Genomic DNA, 23,955 nt, shown 5'->3' with positions numbered 1-23,955 from the left:
TTCATTTTATAGATGAGGCAACTAAGGTATACAGAAGTTAAGTAACTTGCTCAAATTTATACAGTTAGTAAATGGTAAAGCCCTTCTACACGCCCTCTCAAGGACTTTTCATTTCTGGGATCTTGCTTACACTTCACTGTGTAAGCTATGGTGGAATGGTGTGTCCCCTCCCTAGAACCTACCGATCAATAAACAGGTGTTGAGAAATCAGCTGTCATCAGCACAGAGTGAAAGAGATCCAGCGTGTCTCCCCCAAGCGGAAGGTTCTTTCTTGTGCCATAGTTTTTCATTGGAAAAATGAGCCTGGACCTCTCACGTGAGTGTTGCTTCTCTAACGTGTCAGGGATGCCTGCACAGTTGTAAAGCCCTTCTCCTTTTACAACCTTACTTTATCAAACCCCTCCCTTCCAAATGGGTCCCAGTATTTTCATGTGTTCTATCTCATCTGTCCTCATGCATTCATACGATACAGGAGCAGGTGGTAGTCTCTCGATCCTCAAAACTGAGAGAAATGAGAGGCCTGGAAAGGGAGGTGCGGCCCTGGGATCACATGGCCCAGCCAGCCAGAATCCAGACTCTCTGACTCCAGCCCGCCCTGGCCTGGGCTGCACCACCACGCTGTGCTCTCATTCCAGGTCTCCTAGACAAAAAAGAAAAGCTTCCACAGCTATTTGTTCAGGGTTTAAGTAATTCATTTTGTGATCAGATCCTGAAACATAAGATGGTCTGGTTTTGTAGATTAAAAAAACAATATCCCAAACTGGATGACGTTAGTCAGGGAGAGTCTTGATTATAACCAAGTTGGACAGCGTGCTCTGTGGCTGAGACCCAGACTGAACCCAGTGTCCTTCTATCTCCCCAGCTCTCGTGGGCGCCTGTGGCGGGAATTACTCTGCTATGACTGCAGTGGTCTACTCCCCGGACTTTCCTGACACCTACGCCACAGGGAGGGTCTGCTACTGGACCATTCGCGTCCCGGGCGCCTCCCACATCCACTTCAACTTCACCTTATTTGACATCAGGGATTCCGCAGACATGGTAGAGCTGCTGGATGGCTACACTCACCGGGTCCTGGTCCGCTTCAATGGAAGGAACCGCCCCCCTTTGTCCTTTAATGTCTCTCTGGATTTCGTCATTTTGTACTTCTTCTCTGATCGTGTCAATCAGGCCCAGGGATTTGCTGTCCTGTACCAAGGTAAGACCGCCTTGCTTCCTTGGGGGGCGACCCTTCAGGGTCCTGATTTAGGAGCCTCAGGCAGCTCTCATTGGGAGGACTGTAAGGAGCTACTAATTGAACCTGTGGGTTTTCTCACCTCCCATTTCATAACTTGTGTAAGTTTCATGATAGAGAAAAGAGGTGAAACCTATACATTTTGCTATTTTAGTAGTGCTAATAACAGCTTTCATGGTGGGGTGGGGTGAAAAAGTAACTTAAAGAGCTGGGATTGGAAGAGTTGAAAGGATCTAAAGAGGTAATTTGGATCGTCCTGCTGCCTCTAAACATTCCCGCCCATCCCAAAAGACCAATTTCCTGTCTTTCTTCAAACCGTCCTGAGGTGGCGCACACTCTGGGCCCCTCTAATGTGAACACACGTGTGTGGCCATGTCTCTTTGCCAATACACCAGAAGCCCAGAGCAAGGTATCTCAGACCTAGCGTGTGTTATCTTGGGTAGCAATAGCAGGCCTTGAATAGAGTTCGTGTGTGGCCTTCCCAGGGGTGGGACGGGCTTGAAGAACAGCAGGATTTGGGTCAATAGATAGAAAGGAAGAAGGCCTTCCAAAGTATGCTGAGGTGTCTCTGAAGAGACCAATCAAATAAGTAGAAGTTGACAGCTCCTTCAGCACCAGAGCCAGAGCCTGACAGGTTCTGCTTTGGGAATCAATGTGGTGAGTGGAGCTATTCCACTCAGAATTTTGCACCCAGAATTGAATCCAAGAAAGCGGCCCCCTCTTCATAATCAGCGCCCTCTTCCTTCACAGCTCTCTGTTGTCTCCGTCAGCTTTACTCCTACTTAATTCCTTTTGATCTTCCAGCCATCAAGGAAGAACAGCCGCAGGAGAGGCCCACCATCAACCAGACCCTGGCCGAAGTGATCACCGAACAGGCCAACCTCAGCGTCAGTGCTGCCCGGTCCTCCAAAGTCCTCTATGTCATTACCACCAGCCCCAGCCACCCACCTCAGACCGTCCCAGGTAGCAGTTCTCGGGCACCATCAATACGGGGTGGAGGCCTCAGAGCTTGAAGGTAGTGCCCTTGGCAGTTACAGAAACAGAAGTGCCTTTGAGCGTTTCTCATTCAGAGACAGGTTGGAGGTACTGGCCCCATGACCTATACTTTGTCCTGGCCTTTGAAGGAAATTGTCTCATTGGCTTGGTTCCTTAGTCCTTAGGAGAGAATACTCACCTCCAGAGATCCAACACGTGCCTTTTGAATGTTGTGTACACGGCAATTCAGCTAATCCAGTGTCTCCTCACTTTGAGATCTTCTTTCTAGAGTTCCATTGGTAGCTCCCTAAATTTATTGGCATTGGCAACAGCTCCATTCATTCATTCATTCAAAAGTATTTAAGTGCTTCCATAGTGCCAGGCACTGTTCTTGGATACAGTGAACCCAACAAAATCCCTGCCTTCTTGTGGCTTATATTTTAAATGGGAGGAGAAAGACAAAAAACAAAACGAACAAATCATATATTGGTAAGAGCTAGAAGAGTCATGCAGGAGAGAGAGAGAGAGTGGGTAGGCAGTGGCATCAGAATGGGGATGCAGGAGGTGTGGATTGCACTAGGTGACACTGTCAGAGAGGTTGACACCAAAAGGACTGTCTTTAAAATTTTTGTGATGTTTCAGCACACAAAAAAATTATTTTTTATGAAAATATCCCTGTAGTTAGTTATAACAACAAAAACATTTTTCGTAAGCCCAGCTTACATATATCAATATACCGCAAAGCTGAAACTCTGTGCCGATTTACTTTTGAAGCTTCTAACGCACTCTGGTCAGAGCCGTCATTATTACCCGATTACAGTGACACGTCGAGTCAGGTGATGCCGTCTGCACGCGCTACAAGCATGTGCTGCTGCTTTTGTTGCTTCTGGTGGCTTTACAGTTGCTAATTTTGTCAGATTTTCTCGTGTTTTAGCTACAGTATTGCGGTAATTAGTATTTGTGAACCTATATCAATAACTTTGCTGAGAATGAAGCTGTAATTAAAGGAAAAGGAGGAGAAAGATCAAAAAAGACTTCTGCTGCATTACCAATAATGTAATGTTATAATTCAATGTAGAAAGATTTTACAAAACAAGCTTGTTAGTATTTATATAATCTAAGAACTATTACATTTGAGCAATTTACAACTATATCACGTATTATTCTATGATTAAAATTGATAATAAACATTATTGAGGATTCTGTATGGTCTGGTACAGGAGGAGGTCCATTGGGGGGGAGGTGACACTATGAGTTACCGCACTGGGTAACACCAACCCTAGTGACACCACTGGGTATGGTCTTGTGGCTTAAGCTGGGTACTTGAGAGAGTATATATGTCCTGGCCCTCCTTTCTGCCAAGGAAGCCAAAGCCTCTATGAGCTGGGGAGCTGGAGAGTACCGGTAGCGAGTACCTCGCCTAGAGGCTTTTAGACTGCTCACGGAATCCCTGCAGGACCCACCATGGAAGGTCAGAGCCGCTGCAGTGCTCGCTGTATGTAATTTGTTTGTGTATCCCAGGACAGCTTTATAGGTCACACATCTCAGTGAAACTGAGGCCCAAAGACTTTATGTAACTCTTCTGCAGTTGCACAGTGATTCCAATGGTAGAGACAGACCCCTTTCGACTGAGTCCAGTGCACTTTGGACCTCACCACTCTGCCTCTCTCCAAGAGTGAGCTCTAAGCAAGGACAGGCACTCGGAAGGCCTGGGGCTCCATGCTCAGACCAGCTCTCAGCTGTTCCCACGGCTGCATTTGGTGGCTGCCCCCCCAGCTACAGAGGGCTCCCCAGCCAGCCCTGCCTTTCGGAGCTCCCAGTGTTCACTCAGGGCTTCCAGCAGACCTCCTTTTGAAAACCAAGCACAAACAGATCTGACAAACCTGTCTTTTGCACTTGCAGGATGGACAGTGTATGGCCTGGCAACTCTCCTCATTCTCACAGTCACAGCAATCGTAGCAAAGATACTTCTGCATGTCACGTTCAAGTGAGTAAAAGAGAGAGCTGCCTGATCCTGGGAAGGGGAAGCCTCTGGATTCCTTTTCTACTATGCTTCATTTGTCTGGGTACAACTGGAATATCAGAGCATGACTCCAAAGCCCTTAGTCCTAGCCAACATAAAGCATTAGACATTTCTCATTCTCTGCAGAGTGAAATGTACAACTGGACAAATCTCACACAGGTTGGAGGGATTGTGTTTGCTCCTGTGTCCAAAGGATATGATTTCAAGGAGGATTGAAACAGTCTGAGCATAAAAAGCAACCATTCCCATCTTTTGGCTGCTGCTGGCCCCATAAAGAGGTCTTTATATGAGAGCAAAGGTTCCTAGGGCCAACAGTGCTTTCATTTCCTGGTGTTTTCTAGACACCTAGTCCCTGCGTGGTGCAAATGGTTAACATGCTTGGCTGCTAACCAAAAGGTTGGTTGTTCAGATTCACCCAGAGACACCTCGGCAGAAAGACCTAGCAATCTACTTCTGAAAATCAGCCATCGAAAACCCTATGGAGCACAGTTCTACTCTGACACAGATAGGGTCGCGATACGACAGAATCGACTCCATGGCAACTGGTTACTGGTTTTTTTTGGGGGGGGAGGGTTTCCCCTAAAAATTGGGAGGCACTCTTAGGAAGAGATTCTAACATTTCTAACCCTTGCTTGCACAATAAAACAATTATTGAAGAAGCTATAGAAGCTTCATCCTTCAATTCAGACCTCCCTTATTTTGCTGTTCACATAACACTTCTGCCTTCCAGGAAAGGGCAGTTTATGCTGCTGATGACGTTTGTGTGCTTCCAGAGGGTAGTCCATTCTCATTTTTTCTGGGGCCCTGCTCTGTCTTCACGTGGTTCCCGGTCTGGGTGCTCCCCGTTGCAAGGCCTTCCTGAATGTTTGCGTCCAGTAGAAGCAGCTGAATTTCTCCTGATCTTGCCACTTGCCCTCTGCTGCAGACTCTTATGTGTTAAATGCAGGCTCCTCCATTGCACTGTGAGGGCTGCCTTTGGCCACATTCTTTCCTATATTTCCAACTTGCCACTCTACACAGGCATCTCCACCCTCAACTTTACATTTTTCAGTGGGAATAATATCTGTATTATTGTTTACTAAGCTCACTGTCATGCCCTTTATACATATTTTTAAAAAACCACAACTCCCACGTTCTGGAAAATCCTCTCAGGCCCCATCCTGCTTACGTGTCCCCCCGCCCTGCACGGGCCCAGCATTTCACAGCACAGCCGGGGCCCTCAGGGCCCGTGAGCCCCAAAGCACAGGGCTGATGTCCATCTATAGCACCTTCTCAGGCAGCCCTGGGGCTGACATGGGGCGGAGGGGCGAAGCATTAGAGGTAAGGCAGGCCTTTACACCAAGCAGAGCAGTTTTGCTTTTATCAAGCTCTTTTAGCTAAGTGAACTTCCAGGTGAACATAAATATCATTCAAAGGAAGAGTTCTGCTATCTAAAAAAAAAAAAGGAGGCGGGGCCAAGATGGCAGACTAGGTGGACGCTACCGCGGATCCCTCTTGCAACAAAGACTTGGAAAAACAAGTGAATCGATCACATACATAACAATCTACGAACTCTGAACAACAAACACAGATTTAGAGACGGAGCATGAACAAATACGGGGAGACAGCAATTGTTTTCAGAGCCAGGAGCCAGCGTACCAGTCAGCGGATTTTCTGGAAAAACTAGTTTCCCAGTGATGGCTCGGAGACAACAATCCATATCAAACCACATAAAGAAGCAGACCATGACAGCTTCTACAACCCCCCAAACAAAAGAATCAAAATCTTTCCCAAATGAAGATACAATCCTGGAATTATCAGATACAGGATATAAAAAACTAATTTACAGAATGCTTAAAGACATCACAAGTGAAATTAGGCAAACTGCAGAAAAAGCCAATGAACACACTGATAAAACTGTTGAAGAACTCAAAAAGATTATTCAAGAACATAGTGGAAAAATTAATAAGTTGCAAGAATCCATAGAGAGACAGCATGTAGAAATCCAAAAGATTAACAATAAAATTACAGAATTAGACAACGCAATAGGAAGTCAGAGGAGCAGACTCGAGCAATTAGAATGTAGACTGGGACATCTGGAGGACCAGGGAATCGACACCAACATAGCTGAAAAAAAATCAGATAAAAGGATGAAAAAAAATCAGATAAAAGGATTAAAAAAAATGAAGAAACCCTAAGAATCATGTGGGACTCTATCAAGAAGGATAACTTGCGAGTGAGTGATTGGAGTCCCAGAACAGGGAGGGGGGACAGAAAACACAGAGAAAATAGTTGAAGAACTCCTGACACAAAACTTCCCTGACATCATGAAAGACGAAAGGATATCTATCCAGGATGCTCATCGAACCCCATTTAAGATTGATCCAAAAAGAAAAACACCAAGACATATTATCATCAAACTTGCCAAAACCAAAGATAAACAGAAAATTTTAAAAGCAGCCAGGGAGAAAAGAAAGGTTTCCTTCAAGGGAGAATCAATAAGTTCAGACTACTCAGCAGAAACCATGCAGGCAAGAAGGGAATGGGACGACGTATACAGAGCACGGAAGGAGAAAAACTGCCAACCAAGGATCATATATCCAGCAAAACTCTCTCTGAAATATGAAGGCGAAATTAAGATATTTACAGATAAACACAAGTTTAGAGAATTTGCAAAAACCAAACCGAGGCTACAAGAAATGCTAAAGGAGATTGTTTGGTCAGATGACCAATAATATCAGGTACCAGCACAATACAAGGTCACAAAACAGAACGTCCTGATATCAACTCAAATAGGGAAAGCACAAAAACAAACAAATTAAGGTTAATTCTAAAAAATAAATAAATAAATAAAATAATACACATAACAGGGAATCATGGAAGTCAATAGGTAAAAGATCACAATAATCAAAAAGAGGGACTAAATACAGGAGGCATTGAACTGCCAGATGGAGAGTGATACAAGGCGCTATAGAACGATACAAGTTAGGTTTTTACTTAGAAAAATAGGGGTAAATAATAAGGTAACCACAAAAAGGAATATCAACTCCATAACTCAGGATAAAAGCCAAGAAAAACGTAACGACTCAACTAACATAAAGTTAAACATTATGAAAATGAGGATCTCACAAGTTACTAAGAAAAACGTCTCAGCACAAAAAAGTATGTGGAAAAATGAAATGGCCAACAACACACATGAAAATGCATCAAAATGACAGCACTAAAAACTTATTTATCTATAATTACCCTGAATGTAAATGGACTAAATGCACCAATAAAGAGACATAGAGTCACGGACTGGATAAAGAAACACGATCCATCTATATGCTGCCTACAAGAGACACACCTTAGACTTAGAGACACAAACAAACTAAAACTCAAAGGATGGAAAAAAATATATCAAGCAAACAATAAGCAAAAAAGAAGAGGAGTAGCAATATTAATTTCTGACAAAATAGACTTTAGACTTAAATCCACCACAAAGGATAAAGAAGGACACTATATAATGATAAAAGGGACAATTGATCAGGAGGACATAACCATATTAAATATTTACGCACCCAATGACAGGGCTGCAAGATACATAAATCAAATTTTAACAGAATTGAAAAGTAAGATAGACACCTCCACATTTATAGTAGGAGACTTCAACACACCACTTTCGGAGAAGGACAGGACATCCAGTAAGAAGCTCAATAGAGACACGGAAGACCTACTTACAACAATCAACCAACTTGACCTCATTGACTTATACAGAACTCTCCACCCAACTGCTGCAAAATGTACTTTTTTTTCTAGTGCACATGGAACATTCTCTAGAATAGACCACATATGAGGTCATAAAACAAACCTTTGCAGAGTCCAAAACATCGAAATATTACAAAGCATCTTCTCAGACCACAAGGCAATGAAACTTGAAATCAATAACAGAAAAACTAGGGAAAAGAAATCAAATACTTGGAAAATGAACAATACCCTCCTGAAAAAAGACTGGGTTATAGAAGACATCAAGGAGGGAATAAGGAAATTCATAGAATGCAACGAGAATGAAAATACTTCCTATCAAAACCTCTGGGACACAGCAAAAGCAGTGCTCAGAGGCCAATTTATATCGATAAATGCACACATACAAAAAGAAGAAAGAGCCAAAATCAGACAACTGTCCCGACAACTTGAACAAATAGAAAGTGAGCAACAAAAGAATCCATCAGGCACCAGAAGAAAACAAAAATAAAAATTAGAGCTGAACTAAATGAATTAGAGAACAGAAGAACAATTGAAAGAATTAACAAAGCCAAAAGCTGGTTCTTTGAAAAAATTAACAAAATTGATAAACCATTGGCTAGACTGACTAAAGAAATACAGGAAAGGAAACAAATAACCCGAATAAGAAACAAGAAGGACCACATCACAACAGAACCAAATGAAGTTAAAAGAATCATTTCAGATTACTACGAAAAATTGTACTCTAACAAATTGGAAAACCTAGAAGAAATGGATGAATTCTTGGAAAAACGCTACCTCCCTAAACTAACACATTCAGAAGTAGAACAACTAAATAGACCCATAACAAAAAAGGAGATTGAAACGGTAATCAAAAAACTTCCAACAAAAAAAAGTCCTGGCCCAGACGGCTTCACTGCAGAGTTCTACCAAACCTTCAGAGAAGACTTAACACCACTACTACTGAAGGTATTTCAAAGCATAGAAAAAGACGGAATACTACCCAACTCATTCTATGAAGCTACCATCTCCCTGATACCAAAACCAGGTAAAGACATTACAAAAAAAGAAAATTATAGACCTATATCCCTCATGAACATAGATGCAAAAATCCTCAACAAAATTCTAGCCAATAGAATCCAACAACACATCAAAAAAATAATTCACCCTGACCAAGTGGGATTTATACCAGGTATGCAAGGCTGGTTTAATATCAGAAAAACCATTAATGTAATCCATCACATAAATAAAACAAAAGATAAAAACCACATGATCTTATCAATTGATGCAGAAAAGGCATTTGACAAAGTTCAACACCCATTTATGATAAAAACTCTTACCAAAATAGGAATTGAAGGAAAATTCCTCAACATAATAAAGGGCTTCTATGCAAAGTCAACAGCCAATATCACTCTAAATGGAGAGAACCTGAAAGCATTTCCCTTGAGAACGGGAACCAGACAAGGATGCCCTTTATCACTGCTCTTATTCAACATTGTACTTGAAGTCCTAGCCAGGGCAATTAGGCTAGACAAAGAAATAAAGGGTATCCGGATTGGCAAGGAGGAAGTAAAGCTATCAGTATTTGCAGATGACATGATCTTATACACAGAAAACCCTAAGGAATCCTCCAGAAAACTACTGAAACTAATAGAAGAGTTTGGCAGAGTCTCAGGTTATAAAATAAACATACAAAAATCACTTGGTTTCCTCTACATCAACAAAAAGAACATCGAAGAGGAAATAACCAAATCAATACCATTCACAGTAGCCCCCAAGAAGATAAAATACTTAGGAATAAATCTTACCAAAGATGTAAAAGACCTATACAAAGAAAACTACAAAGCTCTACTACAAGAAATTCAAAAGGACATAAAAAAGTGGAAAAACATACCCTGCTCATGGATAGGAAGACTTAACATAGTAAAAATGTCTATTCTACCAAAAGCCATCTATACATATAACGCACTTCCGATCCAAATTCCAATGTCATATTTTAAGGGGACAGAGAAACAAATCACCAATTTCATATGGAAGGGAAAGAACCCCCGGATAAGCAGAGCATTACTGAAAAAGAAGAAGAAAGTGGGAGGCCTCACTCTACCTGATTTCAGAACCTATTATACAGCCACAGTAGTCAAAACAGCCTGGTACTGGTACAACAACAGGCACATAGACCAATGGAACAGAATTGAGAATCCAGATATAAATCCATCCATGTATGAGCAGCTGATATTTGACAAAGGACCAGTGTCAGTTAATTGGGGAAAAGATAGTCTCTTTAACAAATGGTGCTGGCATAACTGGATATCCATTTGCAAAAAAATGAAACAGGACCCATACCTCACACCATGCACAAAAACTAACTCCAAGTGGATCAAAGACCTAAACATAAAGACTAAAACGATAAAGATCATGGAAGAAAAAATTGGGACAACCCTAGGAGCCCTAATACAGGGCATAAACAGAATACAAAACATTACCAAAAATGATGAAGAGAAACCAGATAACTGGGAGCTCCTAAAAATCAAACACCTATGCTCATCTAAAGACTTCACCAAAAGAGTAAAAAGACCACCTACAGACTGGGAAAGAATTTTCAGCTATGACATCTCAGACCAGCGCCTGATCTCTAAAATCTACATGATTCTGTCAAAACTCAACCACAAAAAGACAAACAACCCAATCAAGAAGTGGGCAAAGGATATGAACACACATTTCACTAAAGAAGATACTCAGGCAGCCAACAGATACATGAGAAAATGCGCCCGATCATTAGCCATTAGAGAAATGCAAATTAAAACTACGATGGGATTCCATCTCACCCCAACAAGGCTGGCATTAATCCAAAAAACACAAAATAATAAATGTTGGAGAGGCTGTGGAGAGATTGGAACTCTCATACACTGCTGGTGGGAATGTAAAATGGTACAACCACTTTGGAAATCCATCTGGCGTTATCTAAAACAGTTAGAAATAGAACTACCATACAACCCAGAAATCCCACTCCTCAGAACATACCCTAGAGATACAAGAGCCTTCACACGAACAGATATATGCACACCCATGTTTATTGCAGCTCTGTTTACAATAGCAAAAAGCTGGAAGCAACCAAGGTGTCTGTCAATGGATGAATGGGTAAATAAATTGTGGTATATTCACACAATGGAATACTACGCATCGATAAAGAACAGTGACGAATCTGTGAAACATTTCATAACATGAAGGAACCTGGAAGGCATTATGCTGAGTGAAATTAGTCAGAGGCAAAAGGACAAATATTGTATAAGACCACTATTATAAGATCTTGAGAAATAGTAAAAACTGAGAAGAACACATACTTTTGTGGTTACGAAGGGGGGAGGGAGGGAGGGAGAGAGAGGGTTTTTTATTGATCAATCAGTAGATAAGAACTGCTTTGGGTGAAGGGAAAGACAACACTCAATACATGGAAGGTCAGCCCAATTGGACTGGACTGAAAGCAAAGAGGTTTCCGGGATAAAATGAATGCTTCAAAGGTCAGCGGAGCAGGGGCGGGGGTCTGGGGAACATGGTTTGAGGGGACTTCTAAGTCAATTGGCAAAATAATTCTATTATGAAAACATTCTGCATCCCACTTTGAAATGTGGCGTCCGGGGTCCTAAATGCTAACAAGCAGCCATCTAAGATGCATCAATTGGTCTCAACCCACCTGGAGCAAAGGAAAATGAAGAACACCAAGGTCACACGACAACTAAGAACCCAAGAGACAGAAAGGGCCACATGAACCAGAGACCTACATCATCCTGAGACCAGAAGAACTAGTTGGTGCCCGGCCACAATCAATGACTGCCCTGTCAGGGAGCACAACAGAGAACTCCTGAGGGAGCAGGAGATCAGTGGGATGCAGACCCCAAATTCTCATAAAAAGACCATACTTAATGGTCTGACTGCGACTAGAGGAATCCCGGCGGCAATGCTCCCCAGACCTTCTGTTGGCACAGGACAGGAAGCATCCCCGAAGACAACTCATCAGACATGACAGGGACTGGTCAGCGGGGGGGAGAGAGATGCTGATGAAGAGTGAGCTAATTAAATCAGGTGGACACTTGAGAGTGTGTTGGGAACTCTTGACTGGAGGGGGGATGGGAAGATAGAGAGAGAGGGAAGCTGGCAAAATTGTCACGAAACGAGAGACTGAAAGGGCTGACTCAAGACGGGGAGAGTAAGTGGGAGTAGGGAGTGAGATGTATGTAAACTTATATGTGACAGATTGATTGGATTTGTAAACGTTCACTTGAAGCTTAATAAAAGTTATTATAAAAAAAAAAAAAGTCATAATCCTGAAAAAAAAAAAAAATTTGAAAACCATTATCTCTCTGGCCAACCCTTTCCAGATTTGAATAATTCTGCCAGTTAGAAAGTTCTCTGAGATTCTGAACTGAAATCTGCTGGACTGCACCCCGCCCTGCAGCCCTGATGCCCACAGGACACAGTTCATCCATAGTCTCTAAAGGCCACAATTAGGGCTTTGCCAAGGCCTTGCACTGAACGCCCCATTAGTGGGTACCAGGTAGCTCATGAGGTGGTCAGCTGTTTAGATGCTTTGCTCTGCTCTGCTTGAAACATTGAGTTATGTTGTGTTTGACAGGTCCCATCGTGTTCCTGCCCCAGGGGACCTTAGGGGTTGCCATCAACCAGGGACTTCGGGGGAAATCTGGAGCATTTTTTATAAGCCTTCTACTTCGATTTCCATCTTTAAGAAGAAGCTCAAGGGTCAGAGTCAACAAGATGACCGGAATCCCCTCGTGAGTGACTAAAAGCCCAGCTGTGCCAGGACACCAGGTCCCTGTGCAAGCTCAGGCTGCTGGGGGTCGAGCTCTCCCGTGGTGCTCCTCTGACCAACTTCCCTGCCTCTCCCTCGGCCTTGGCCCCTTCTGGTGCCCCCTTCAGATGGGAAGGGATTGCGCTGCAGGGCCATGCAGCATGGTTTCACCCTGCTTCATCGATTGCACTCAGGAGAAAAGACTGAAGGCTTGGGTGTCCCGGCCTTCTCTGCCTCCACCTCTCTGTCCTGAGAGCAGTGGGCCCAAGGGACAGAGGGAGCTGCGTCGGGCACTGGGCTCAGGTGCATTCTAGATGACTGTCAGGTGGTGGTAGGCATACTGTATGCTGACTCTTTCTTCTTCTGTTTGGTCCACCAACAGATCAGTTTCTCCTGGGCTAGACGGGGAGAATTGGAGATCTCTCAAAGATTATCCTGGTTCTGCACAAGCGTGTACCCCTGGGCATTAGCACCCCCAAAGCATAAAGAGGGCCCCACGCTCTGGGCTAACTCCGGGGCTTTGCTGTCAAGGTTCTGCACCAGCATGGGCCTCCTCCAGCAGGGGCGGGCTTGAGAATTGGATCTGGTGACTCCCATTCACATCACCTTGATATCTCCCCCATACAGGCTTCTTTCTGTATCTTTATTTTCATAGCTCTGTGACCACCAGAGCAAGCTTGAAGAGTGATCACATAAAAATTCATGCATTTCTTCATGCAACAGACTTTACTGGAAGCTGGTATAGGTACTCAGTAACTACTTGTTAGATTGAGCTTGGTCCTGGGGAACCAGGCCAGGCCGCCATCTCTCCATGGTTCTCCAGGCTGACTCTGGTTCAGAATAGGAGTATAAATATTGTGATGCAGCATTTAGGCAGCACCATGTGAGACCCAGAGCCTGCATCCCCTGCTCAGGTGTCTCCCAGTTAAAAAAGAAGTTGAAAAGCACCCTGAGGGCTGTGCCCCCTGTGGCCCTGTCTGACCCTTCCTAGGGGCCTGGAGTGGGGTTAGGCATGGCTTGGTGGAAGAGGACAGGTCCTTGCCCTTGGTCCCATGCCCCCGCATCCCTCAGATGTGTAGGTGAACTGCAGAGATGATGTGAGGAGTGAGAGGGAGGGTGTGGGGCTCCTCAGATGGAGAGCTCCAGCTGGTGGTGTGAGTGCCATCTCTAATTCAGATGTCCTCACCATTCGAAAGCAGGCTTTGTCAGCAACAGCTGAGAGAAGAGCTGCCTGCCGCTCTGAAGGCCTGGCTGGGCCATTTGTCAGAGCATGACTCTCCCCTAGGCACTCAGTGCTTGTTTGGCATCTGGCTTCTTGAAACACTTTGCCTACCTCCCCAGGCCATGACCCTTCCCAGGATTCTGCCACGCTGGCAACCCTTCTGTACCTGGCCATTCCTGGGAGGACAGAGGGCAGGGTGGGGCCAGCTGGGAGGTGTCTGCAGGAAGAGGCAATAGTCGGCAACCTAAGTCCAGGAGAGATGCTTGGAGCTGGCAGGCAGGGGCACCCAGAGGAAGGAGGCCAGGCAGCATGTCCACAGGGAGGGCAGGGGCACTGCCCAGACACAGTGTGAGGCCTGTGCAGCCACGGTTGTAGACAACAGAGCCACTAGGCATGATCTTCATGCTTTGATCTAGAAAGGGCGATTATCCTGGAGCAGCTGTCTACAGACCCTTGGGCCCGAGGACAGAGGCCTGTTATATGCAGGGACCCCTGGAAATGTACCAACATGTCTGTCTCCCTCCAAGTATTCCTGGCTTTTGTGGAATCTCCTCTCACAGACAAGTGTCAGGTTGTGGACTGAGAAGGGCTCTGTGCTGTGAGTAGACCCATTAGCAGCATAAAGGGAGTGTGGAATTAAGGCCTGGGAAGGGTTCACCCCGGCAGAGGGACAGTTGTTCAGCTGACTAGGGCTTACGCTGATTGCTAAGTGCTGTCCTTTGGGGCACCATGCTTGCCCACCACCCTCCCATCTTGGATCTCTGGCCAGGGAGGCCAGGCCCTGCGCTAGTGTGCTATCTGAAGCCTACAGCTGTACCAGTCCCTTCACGGAGGTCCCAGGAAACACTGTGATGCCCAGGCTTTGTTCCTCTTGGCCCTGGCGCAGCTTCAGGAAGCCCACGCCCAGCTTGGTACAGCATGAGGAAAGGAGGCTGTAAATTGTCCTAAGTTGAGGCTCTATAAATGCCTCAGGCTGGGCCTGGCAAGGGCTGGTCGGTAACACCCACAGAGAGGCCCCCAGCACCTGAGAAATAAGGGGTACCCAGGAAGAAGAAACTACTTCATAAGTGAGAGCATGGGGGCTGGAGGTGATTGGAAAGGGGTGACCCTGAGAAAAGTAAATTACAGAGCACAGAGGAGACTGTGAAAGAGGACAGAGAAGACTGCACAAGGGGCCTTTCGGACCACCGTGAATGGCCGTGCTGAAGCCTGTGCCCAAAGCCACCTGCAGTTTCTAGACCTGCCTCAGCCCGTGTGCCACGCACAGCCCTGCTCTCGGTGTGGCACCAACAGGGGCCCTCTGCCAGCTGACCTAGTCACATCCTGTGATGACTGACTTGGGGTGGCTGTGGGGCAGCTCCCTGGTGTCTCAGGAGGTGCACACATGGTGCCCGTGTTCTTCCCGTTTGTCCAGTGGCATGCAAAGGAGTGACCAGTGGGAATGAACCCCGGTGCCCACCTCCTCCGACTTCAGAGCAGACCTGAGGCCTCTCAAGCAGATGCGAGGTAACTGGGTTGCTGTAACTTCTGAAGTGTGGGCTCTGGCTCAAGACTCCAATCAGTCAGAAACCCGCAAAGATCAAAGCACTCTCAAGTACAGTTGTCCTGGCCAGCAGGCAAACCTGTGGGGTGTGCCCGGGCATAGTCACACACCCACGCCTGCTCAGCACCAAGTCAGGAGTCGGCCTTACCGGGTTTGTGGTCCAGCCATAGTCAGCCAGGCTGTCCCCAAGCCCCCGTGAGTCCTGGGGGCACTGCACACTTAGTCTCCAGGCACTTAGAAGTAGACAGCCTACGATGACCACTAATAAATACCTAGAATAATGGAAAAAAAAAAAAAAAAAGTGGACAGCCTCTGAGATCTGTACCCCTCATCTGATGAGGCCTTGCCAGACTCTCCCCCGATCCCCCCAGCCAGCCAGGCCAGCTACCTGCTCACATCCCAGCCACCCTCTTGGGCTGCGAATCTCCGCGTGTTTAATGTCTGCTTTGGTTATTACCTTGGGAATTGTTACCCTTTTGATTGTATTTCCTCTGGTGTCTTTGTTTACCTTCCTCACTGTTCTACCTCCTGGCCAAGTCTCTCAGCTTAGCTGCCCTGGTGTGGGGTGTTTTCAAACCTTCCAGCCACAGCTCCTGCCCTGGGGCTGGACAGCTCGGGGGCCGACCCCTGACGGGCCCATCTCACAGCTCCTGTCTTGCCAGGTTGAACATACGCATCATCAAGTCAGAAAGGGGGTGTGTGGAGGAGAGCCAGAGGTAACTATTGCTTCATGAAAAGAAGCGTCTTAGAAACCCATATCGGAGGCCCCCTCCCTGCCTGCAGGGAGCTGCCCCCCCCACCCCCGCCCCCGCCCGGGTTCACACAGCACCGGACCTTCCCACATCCGAACTCACCTTCTCGCGGGGATCTCAACTCTGGATGACAAGGCTTTATTTGTAAATATGCTCTTAATATGCAACTTTGAGGATAAAATAGAAACATCGTATTTTAAAATATAAGATGAAGTGTGACGCACTGTATACAATTTAATATATATTTTTAGGATTTTGTTATTTAAGAAAATGGAATGTAACGGTACTTAACTTTTACAAAAGAGAGAAAACTGTTATTTTTACTGTCTGGAGAAAATAAATATTCTCATTGTTGTAGAAACAGTGGTGGAGCTGGTCGTAGTTTCTGGGGGGAGTACTAGGCAGGGGGTGGGGGAGGTATCCCATTGTGTGACGCTGCGTTCTTCTCTAATCCTGCGCCTCACCATTCCCCTGGTTCTTCCCATCACTGTCTTTCACGGCCTTGCCCCGCAGTTGCTCTTTAGCTGGTAAGACTTGAGAGGGAGGCGGGGGAGGTTGGTGGCGAGAGCACAGGGCTCTGGACTCAGAAAGACCCAGGTCTGAACTGGTCTCCAGACCCAGGTCTGAACTGGCCCCAGCTTCCTCACCTGGAAGGTGCAAGTAACTGTACCTCCACCTCAGAGGGATTATGAAAATCAAATGAGTGCTTATGTAATTAATTAGGAGCCCTTGTGGAAGTGACCTTGCCTTTCAGAGCAACCAGTTCCTCCCTCTCCCTTTCTTCTCCCCCTGTTTTCTTTTTAATATGAATAGAAGCTCCCTGGAAGAGTTGCCAACTGTGTTAGGTCACTTAGGCACTCCGCATATCCTAACAGCACTTTGGGTGTTGTGGCCCCTATTTTGCCATTGGAGTCCCTGGATGTACTAACAGTGGATGTTTTTGGCTGCTAATGGAAAGGTTGGAGGTTTGAGTCCATCCAGAGGTGCCTCAAAAGAAAGGCCTGATGATTTACTTCCAAAAACTCAGCCCCTGAAAACCCTGTGGAGCACAGTTCTAGTCTGACACACAAGGGGTCGCCATGAGTCAGAGCCAACTGGGTGGCAACTGGGTTTTTGTTTTTATGTTGCCGATGAGGAAGCTGAGGCTCAGAGGTGAGGATATGTAGTAGTTGAGGGCACAGCCCTGTGGCCAGCCTGCCGGGGTTCAGAATCCACCATTCATGAGCCATGAGACCCGTACAGGAAAAACAGTAAAGAAGTGATATCAGATTCCTGGTTTAGAAAGTTTACTTGCTTGCGTTATGAAAAACAGATTGGGTAGGGTAAGACCAAGGGCAAAGAGGCCAGTCGGGAAGCTCCTTAGATGCACAGGTCCAGACAGAGATGCCGAGGAGGGTCTGCCCAGCCCACAGGCTGGCAATGGATGGAGGGAGGACAAGGGTGTGAGAAAGACTGACCATGTCTACAGGTCAAGAGCATGTCCTTGGTGCCTGACTGCTTGGGCTCAGATTCCAACTCCACCACTTACGATGTGACCTTGAGCAAGTACCCAGCCCTGTGTGCCTGTTTTCCCATCTGCAAAATGGGGCTAAGGAGCCCTGGTGGTGCAGTGGCTAAAGTGCTCAGCTGCTAACTGGAAGGTTAGCAGTATGAACCCCAAAACAGCTGCTCCTTAGGAGAAAGATGTGGCAGTCTGCTTTCTTAAAGATTACAGCCTCAGAAACCCTATGGGGCATTTCTACGGTGTCTTATGGGATCACTAGGAGTTGGAATTGACTCCACAGCAGTGGGTTCTGGTTTGGGGTTTAAAATGGGGGAATTACAGTGCCTACCTCATAGGATTGTGATGAGTTATTACGTGTCATATGTTTTCCATAAATGTTAGCGGTTCCTTTCATTACAGAATAGCTGTGGGGGTTAAGAGCAAGGAAGCATCTAGGATGATGCTCAGGTGTTTTAGGTGCCTGAGTGGAGAGAGGTGCCATTCTTTGAGACAGGAGCATAAAAGGACACCAGGTGTGGGAGAAAACATGACAAGTTCATTTGAGATCTGTGGAGTGAGATCCCTATGGGACATGGAGGTAGAGCTGCCCAGTAGGTGGTTGGATAGACAGCCTGAGACTCAAGCCATGGCCTGGCCCGGGGAACACAGAACAGGGACACATGGAAGCAGAGGACATCCCAGGGGCAGCATCCAGGGTGATCCCAGATGGCTGCTGGCAACAGTGCCTCAGGACCCATCAAGGCAGAAGAGGAGGGACCTGGGCAGGACAACCAGAGAGGGGCAGGGGCCAGCCAAGGGGGTGGTCCCAGAAGCCAGGGCAAGGGCACCTACGAGCAAAGCTTCTAACCTGACTGACTAGTTGGCACACACAGACTTAGCTCTCCGAGTCCCAATTCCAAATTCTCAGGAGATAAATTGCCGGGCAAGGTCTCCCTGGTCCAGCTACTTACTGCTGGAGTGTAGGGCTCTTGAATGGCCTCATCGGTAGCGCAAATGGTTTGCGTTCGTCCACCAACCTAAAGGTTGAGGTTCAAACCCACCCAGCGGTGCCACAAAAGGAAGACCTACTGATCTGCTTCCACTAAAATTTCAGCCAAGAAACCCCACGGAGCAGTTCTACTCGGCAACGCACGGGATCCTCGTAAGTCAGAGTCAATTCAACAGCAAGGGGCTTGGTTTTTCGTTTGTTCGCTTTAGGGTTCCTGGAGAAAAGGGGGCACAGGCCAGTGCAACAAAAGAATACTACCACCAGACCTACTGGACTGGTTGAGACTGAAGGACTCCGAAGACTTTTGCCCTGAGACACTCTTCAAACCTTGAACCAAACTAACCCCTGTGGTCACCTTGTATCCAAATAACGGATTGGCTCAAAAATAATGAATGCCACCTGTAAGTACTGTGCTCCTTTAAAAAATCACCTATGTGAGACCAAATGGTCAACAATTACTTTAAAACAGAGATGAGAATGTCAGCGGGCAGGGAAACTAGATTAAATGGACATGGAACAACCAGAATGGAAATGAGAATGTTCGCACGTTGTGAAGAATGTAACCAGTGTTACTGAACAACTTGTGTAGAAATTGTTGAATGGGAACCTAAACTGCTGTGTGAACCTTCACCAAAAACCCAGTAAAATCTGCAAAAACCAGAACCTGGGTAAGGCGGAAACCCGTCAGAGAAGGGAAACTCAAATATTTTCCACTAAAGCGAGCAATAGAAAGTGGTAAGACTGTGCCCTGTCAAAGGCAGAAAACTTGCAAGACCTGGAAAAACAAGGCAGCCCCATCGAGTTCTGGCTCCCACAGGTTCCACTGTATTATTAAAAAAAAAAAATACTATCACTGCCTTCACCGCAGACAACTTTCTCAGAGTGTGGTGCGCAGACCACTCACATCAGACTCCCTGGTGCCCTTGTTCAAAATGCAGATTCCTGGGCCCGACCCCAGGCCTACCAAATCAGAATCCCTGAGACGCTTCCTAGATGACTCTGACGCACACTGTAGTTTGATAACCGCTTTAATTTGAGAAATGTGGTTGATAGTCGCCACCTTCTCTTCTGAAACAAATTGTTCACACGTAGACAGCCGCGTGAGTCCTGATCGCTGCTTCCTTCACCGTGAGCAGTGTATGTGTTAGTCACCCGCAAAGGCTGTTTCTTTCCAAAGACTCTTCACAGGCCAAGTGGGCAGAGGCCTGTAGCACAGCGGTTCTCCCAGATACCTCTCTGGAAGGGGCATTGCCTTGATGTAAGTTTTGTACATTGTCCTCCCCCTGTCCCTTACTAACTTCTGCCCTCACCCAAAGCTTTGTTGTCATCCTCGTGGGTTGACATTGAGTCAATTGTGACTCGTGGCGACCCCGTGTGTGCAGAGTAGAGCTGTTTCAGAGGGTTTTGGGAAGCAGATTGCTGCCAGACCTTTCTTCCAAGGCATCTTTGAGTGGGTTCAAACCACCAACCTTTCAGTTAGTAGTCGATTACTTAACCATTTGCATTGCCCAGCACAGCCCATCCTAAGACCCAGCTGGCACCGTTGCACTAGGATGGCCCCTTTAAAGGCCAGCTTTCCTCAAGTGTTTATCTTCTCTGAGCTTCCCTTCTGTCTTTCCCAGAAGCTCCCTCCTTCCATGAAGGAAAATATTTTTAGTGGCAGGAAACGGCTGGTGGAAAACAATCGGGGTGGCCTTGCTGGTGAATGTCTTAGAGATAATCATGTGACAGAAAAATAATAATAAATGTGGCCAGAATTTGCAGCCGTCCTGCCTAAAGAACCAACTTTGGATTCTGGAACACAAGGACCAGAGTCCATGTGAGTCGCTTTCGGGAACCACTGATCTGAGCCTCGTGCCCTGTGTTCTCCCAAACCTAAGAGATGCAGACACGAAAACCCCAGCCACCTGGGAGCCAGGCACCAGGATAGCATCCGCCTCATCCTTTGTCGGGCCATCAAAAGCTCTTCCCCCTGTGGGAAGGGAAAGAGCTGGACAAGGGTGACCTTGTCTCCAAGCTTGGAAGTCACATGGCCATCCCCTGTCCCCCCTGGGCTGTGCATGCCTGAGAGAGCAGACCATCCCTGGGCCGAAGAGAACTGTGGTGCTTTTGTTCCTCTGTGGCAGGGTCGGGTCCCCATGGGGGATTGTTTTTGCTCAGCTGAAAGGGACACTTTGGGGATAGATTATTTCAACCTCAAGAAGCAACAACATTTGCTTGTAACAGGAAGTCTTCATTTCTGGTCTCCAGCTGTTGTCTGGAGCCACCAGGCCCCCGCTGAAGAGGACTACACCCGGCCACCGGGGGCAGGCAGTGCTGGGCGGATCCTGGACGAGGACCAGCCAATGTCCAGGATGCCCGGCTTCCGGGACGCCCTGTGCCTTCCCGAGAGTCACATGTGGTGGTCACTGGGCTCTAGAATGAACCTGTTAGCTGTGGATGACTGGGCCGGGGGCCAGGGGCTCCAGAGAGAAGCATTTGAGGGGGAACATGGATCCAAGCTTGAGGTCCAGCGTTAACTCCACAGAGGAAAGAACTGAAATGTCTGAAACAGCCAAGACTTTTATAAGACAGTTTCAGATTTCATTTCTTTCACTCCTAGGAACATTCACCATTCTTCAAATGAGGCCACTGGATTTTTAAAAATGAAATTGGGGGCCTGCTATGTTGCATATTGATCACATATATGTGTTTAGTTAGCTTGCCTTTATTGCTAGCACCAAAGATGAAATTGGGTCAAGGGAGGGTTCAGAGTTCATATTTAGCCAAATATGAGGCAGCTCTTCATGGGCCTGGGGTGAGCTGAGGAAAGGGGTTTTGAAGAATCCAGGATAAGAATAAGAATAAGAATGTCAGCTACTGTTTCTGCAGTACCTACGGTGTGCCAGCAGCTGTGCCAAGACGTTGCTGAATTCATCTTTGCAACAACTCACCAAGGGAACCGAGACTCAGAGAAGGGACCCAGCCACTGGAGGGCAGGGCCAGGATTCACCCCAGGTCTGCAGGCTCCAAAGCTGGGCTTCTCACTCCTGTTGTACCGCTGTCCCCTCCCACCCATGGCAGTGGGGTGGGCTCTAAGGGAGGCTCCATGACCCCAAATATCGCCACGATTGTGGGCAGTGCCTCCGGACAGCCCAAGGAAAGTGGTATGCGTAGTGCAGGGGTGGGTAAACTACCTGTTTTTACAGCCCACAAGCTGAGAATTACCTTTTAAAATCCTTGAAAAAAAAATCAGAAGATTTTGTGACATGTAAAATGTATGTGCTGTCGTTGTTAGGTGCGGTCAAGTTGATTCTGACTCAGCGACCGAACACGACAGAGTAGAACTGACCCATAGGGTTTCCTAGGCTATAATCTTTACGGAAGCAGATCATCTGGTCTTTCTCCCACGGAACTGCTGGATGGGTTCAAATCACAGACCTTTCGGTTAGCAACCAAGCATTTAACCATTTGCACCACCTGAACTCCTTTGAAAGTTATATAAAAATTCAAATTTCAGTGTCCACAGATAAGGCTTTATTGGAATACAGCCACACCCATTTGTTCACAAATTGTGGCTGCTCACTTGTGGGCCCCCACTGTACCCCCAGGGCCCCACCCCTCACAGCGGCGTTATCTTATTTGATCCCTATCATAATTGTATGAATTAGGTATTGTGATTACCCGCGTTTGCGTGATGATGACTCTGAAGCTCAGAGAGGTTAACTCAGTCAAAAAGCATACATAGCCCAAGCCTGTTTGCTCTCCTGGGAGACAAGATGGGCGAGTGTCAGTTGTGGAGAAATGGAAGGAAAAGGTGCTGGCAGAACAGGCCTGGAGGAACGTAACGCCACCTCCTGAACCCTGGGCCCCATCAGAGAGAGGGCCTGGGAGAGGCTTCCTCCCTGAATACCATATCTTAGTTTGAATGGTTTACACCCCAGGGGAGGGCGGCTGGTTTCCTGAGCTGCTCCCAGGCCCAAGCCAGAGGCTCCAAGGACAGAGGCACTAGCTCCAGAACAGCTGGTGGCCCTTGCATTGCTTTGCGTCTCCCAGGGTCTCTTAATTATAACCAATTTGCCACCCTCAGCAATTCCTTGTTCTCCTTTGCTAATACCCATGAGTTGGAAGCATCAGCTGGTCTTCCAGCCAAATGCCAGGCTGAAATCATTTCCCTTTCCCACGTAGGGAGTCCTCCAGTCGCCTAGCCGCTCGCTTTTCTTCTCGGACCTGGAGGCGAACTCAGCCTGCCTTTTTCATGCTGCTTTCCTTGGCTGAGATCTGCCATCCAAATCTCTTAGCAAAGGGGAAACAGAATCTATTTAACTCCCCAGCTTCTCGCCTTCCCGGCTGACCCTCCAAGTTCAGGGAGACTGACCCAAAGGAAGGCCTTTCGTCTTGGAGGGTGTTGTATGCCGTGGAGTTGATTCCAACTCTTAGTGGTCCTATAGGACAGAGTAGAACTAGGCTGTAATCATTACGGGAACATATCGCCAGGTCTTTTGTCCTGCAGAGCCGCTGGTGGGGTCTAACCACCGACCTTTTGGTTAGCGGCCGAACACTTAACCACTGTACCACCAGGGCTTCTTTTCTTCTTGGGTGCTCCTCGCCATTTCCTCATTCCAGCTTTAGGTTATTTGCAGCTTGGAGCCAAGGCTTTGGAACCTCTGCTCCTGAAACACACCGCGAGCTGTGCCCATGAGTTTTTTGGGGTGCCAGGGACCAGAGGTGGGGCTGAGAAAGGGGCAGCATGAGGGAGGGAGGATGGGCCTTCTGTCACACCCTGTGCATGTAAACTTGGCCAAGTGGCCTGGCTTCCCTGACGAAGCCTTTGAGCATAGTTTGAGACTATAAGCTCTGGCTTCATGAGGACTAGGGTCCCATGCAGGCCCTGCCGTTCACCAGTTCACAGACCTCAGGTGAGTTACTTTACCTTCCTAACCTCCATTGTGTTGGTAGGGGTGGTGGTGCCATCAAGCTGGTTCTGTCTCAGACCAACCCTGTGCACAACAGAATGAAACACTGCCCAGCACTGCACTGTCCTCACAATTGTTGCTACTTTGAGCCACTTGCTACTTGTTGGAGCCACTGTGTCAATCCATCTCCTTGAGGATCTTCCTCTTTTTCACTGACATTCTACTTTATCAAGCATGACCTTCTTCTCCAGGGACTGATCCATCTTGATAACATGTCCAAAGCACATGAGACAAAGTCTCACCATCCTCGCTTCTA

General features: G+C 46.8%; 1 protein-coding gene across 4 annotated transcripts in view; it reads left to right on the top strand.

The window, feature by feature from the left end:
• KREMEN1 (kringle containing transmembrane protein 1) overlaps positions 1 to 16,580 on the top strand; it is a 108,373-nt gene extending 91,793 nt beyond the window's left edge. For 3 of the 4 annotated variants that reach the window (XM_049866954.1, XM_049866950.1, XM_049866953.1), the window contains exons 6-10: positions 863 to 1,195; positions 2,036 to 2,197; positions 4,109 to 4,193; positions 12,562 to 12,718; positions 15,372 to 16,580. In XM_049866954.1, the coding sequence (XP_049722911.1) occupies positions 863 to 1,195; positions 2,036 to 2,197; positions 4,109 to 4,193; positions 12,562 to 12,718; positions 15,372 to 15,389 (755 nt within the window). In that variant the 3' untranslated portion in view covers positions 15,390 to 16,580. The remainder of the gene's footprint in view (positions 1 to 862; positions 1,196 to 2,035; positions 2,198 to 4,108; positions 4,194 to 12,561; positions 12,719 to 15,371) is intronic. The other variant, XM_049866951.1, reaches the window with a different exon arrangement.
• The last annotated feature ends 7,375 nt before the right edge of the window (positions 16,581 to 23,955 follow it).

Source organism: Elephas maximus, chromosome 22, assembly GCF_024166365.1.
Source record: "Elephas maximus indicus isolate mEleMax1 chromosome 22, mEleMax1 primary haplotype, whole genome shotgun sequence".
Lineage (NCBI taxonomy): Eukaryota > Metazoa > Chordata > Mammalia > Proboscidea > Elephantidae > Elephas > Elephas maximus.
Note: the sequence above shows the minus strand (reverse complement) of the source record. Positions and strands in the feature narration are given on the sequence as shown.